The 2,011-nt window shown below is 63.1% G+C and overlaps 1 protein-coding gene across 1 annotated transcript in view; it reads right to left on the bottom strand.

Annotated features, from left to right (window-relative positions):
• Positions 1–1,805, bottom strand: part of CACNB3 (calcium voltage-gated channel auxiliary subunit beta 3) — a 4,393-nt gene extending 2,588 nt beyond the window's left edge. The window contains exons 1-5 of the mRNA XM_006035231.3: positions 1,659–1,805; positions 829–951; positions 597–712; positions 448–512; positions 226–245 (exon numbers count right to left, since the gene is read on the bottom strand). Coding sequence (XP_006035293.2) covers positions 226–245; positions 448–512; positions 597–712; positions 829–951; positions 1,659–1,805 — 471 coding nt within the window. The remainder of the gene's footprint in view (positions 1–225; positions 246–447; positions 513–596; positions 713–828; positions 952–1,658) is intronic.
• Positions 1,806–2,011: the final 206 nt, after the last annotated feature.

The raw sequence follows: 2,011 nt of genomic DNA, 5'->3' as shown, positions 1-2,011 counted from the left end.
CCCTGAATTGGTGCCCCAGATCTTTGGGGTCCCTCCACGGCCCTGGAGGACCCAGGCATCCCGGCCAAGCTGCACCCCCTGCCCTTCCCAGCTGGGTGGAGGCATCTCTGCTCCCCTTCCTGCCCCTGGCTTGGGTGAAGGTGGATCAGCTTCATCCCAGAAGCACAGCATCCCTGCTGCCCTCAGGCTGGCAGTGCCCACTGCCTCCGTGCCCAGAGAACTCACCTGCTTTTGCTTCTGCTTCGCTTTGGGGAGAGGAGAGGAGAGAAGAAACAGGTGCTGGTGAGTGAATTAGGAGCCACTGGGGGCGGGGCAGGAGACTTGAGAGCCCTGTGCCCCGCTGGGGGGGTGCCCGGGGCAGAGGGCCCAGCTGTCTGCACCCTTGGCAGGGATCAGGCGTGAGAACGCGTGTGCAAGGGTGGCTGGGAGCACGGCCCCCTCGGTTACCTAGTGAGGGGGGAGGCGATCGCCGGGTCCCGATGTCACTGAGGCCGGAGGCGTTGCCTGGTCTCCTGGGGGGGAAGCAGCAGTGACTGAGTGCAGGCGGGCAGCTGAGGGGCACCCTTGCAGCAGACAGGCAATGCCTGTGTCCTCACCTGGCCTTCTGCTCCTGCTTGAGCCGCATGGCCTCCAGGCGCTGGGGGCTGGGCACGAAGGCGATGTCTCCCCCCTCCTTCACTAGCCTCCCGATCCACCAGTCGTTGCTGTATTTCTGGGGGGAAGCGAGGGGGAGAGGCAGGGCGGGGCAGTGTGGGTGCTGCCCCCCTCCACAGGGGATGGTACCCAGGCGTCCGGCCTTCCCCCTGCCTCTGCCACCCCTGGACTCGCCTCCTTGATGTGCAGGAAGTCTTTGGCTTCGAAGTTGATGGCGGCACCCTGCACCGGGCACTCCTCATCCAGTGCGCCGCAGTAGCTGACATTGGTGCGGACGGCGAAGGCGACTGGCTTGTGCTGGGGGTGGGCGAGAGGGTGGTCAGTACAGGCCGGGGGTCCCTGCCCCCCCACTCTGTGTTGTCTGCATCTGCACCCTGCTGCACAGAGACCCCCCCCCCGCTGCTGTCGTGGCCCCCCCCCCCGGAAAGGCCACGACAGCACATGTAGAGGGGTGTGTGTGCATGAATGGAGGGCTCTGTGTGTGTGTGTGTGTGTGTGTAGGGATGTTCATGCAAGCATGGGGGGTTTACATGTGTGTGTGTGTGTGTGTGTGTGTGTGTGTGTGCATGCCTGGAGTGTTTGCACATGTGTATGTGGGTGGATATATGTGCATGAGTAGAGGAGTGTGTATACATGCACAGGGGTGTTTGCACGTATGTGTGTGTGTGGGGAGAAGTGTGTGCGCATGCATAGGGAGATTTCCACACGTGTGTATGTGGGGATGTGCATGCATGTATGTGAGGGAGGTGTACACACATCTGCACATGTGCCTGCACTTATATGTGTGTGCATGGGGATGTGTGCGCAGGGGTGCGCGCATGTATGTGCTTGCACACATCTGTGCCTATGTACACGAATGTTCATGAGGATGTGTGTGCATGCATGTGTGTGTAATGTGGAAGGTGAGCATGGGTGTGCATGTGTGTACCTACTCCCTGCTGCCCCCCCATGATTGTATCCATGGCAGGCACACTGCGCCGTGTGCCCATGCCTGGTGCTGGCACCTTGGCTCTGTCGAGCTGCTGCTGGGCCTGGCTCTCCACCTGGCGCCGGGCGCTCTCGCGGTCTTCCTCCAGGGACACGTCGGAGTCCAGGGACGGGCGGCTGGTGTAGGAGTCAGCTGAACCCTGTGGTGGGGGGCACCTGGGCATCAGCCATGACCAGCCCCAGGAGCCCCGGGAGCGAATCCCAGCTCGTGCCTGCCCTGGGGAGGTGAAGTCAGCTCCTGGCACCAGGGAGACAGGGCAGAACCAGCGTTGCAGCTGACAGCAGCTGACACCACAGCCCCCCCCCACCCCCGGGCAGCCCAGGGTAGGGGGGCACCTGCAGCTCTGTGGGCCCAGCCCTTTGCTCCTGG

This window comes from Alligator sinensis, unplaced genomic scaffold, assembly GCF_000455745.1.
Source record: "Alligator sinensis unplaced genomic scaffold, ASM45574v1 scaffold1065_1, whole genome shotgun sequence".
NCBI classification, from domain to species: domain Eukaryota; kingdom Metazoa; phylum Chordata; order Crocodylia; family Alligatoridae; genus Alligator; species Alligator sinensis.
Note: the sequence above shows the minus strand (reverse complement) of the source record. Positions and strands in the feature narration are given on the sequence as shown.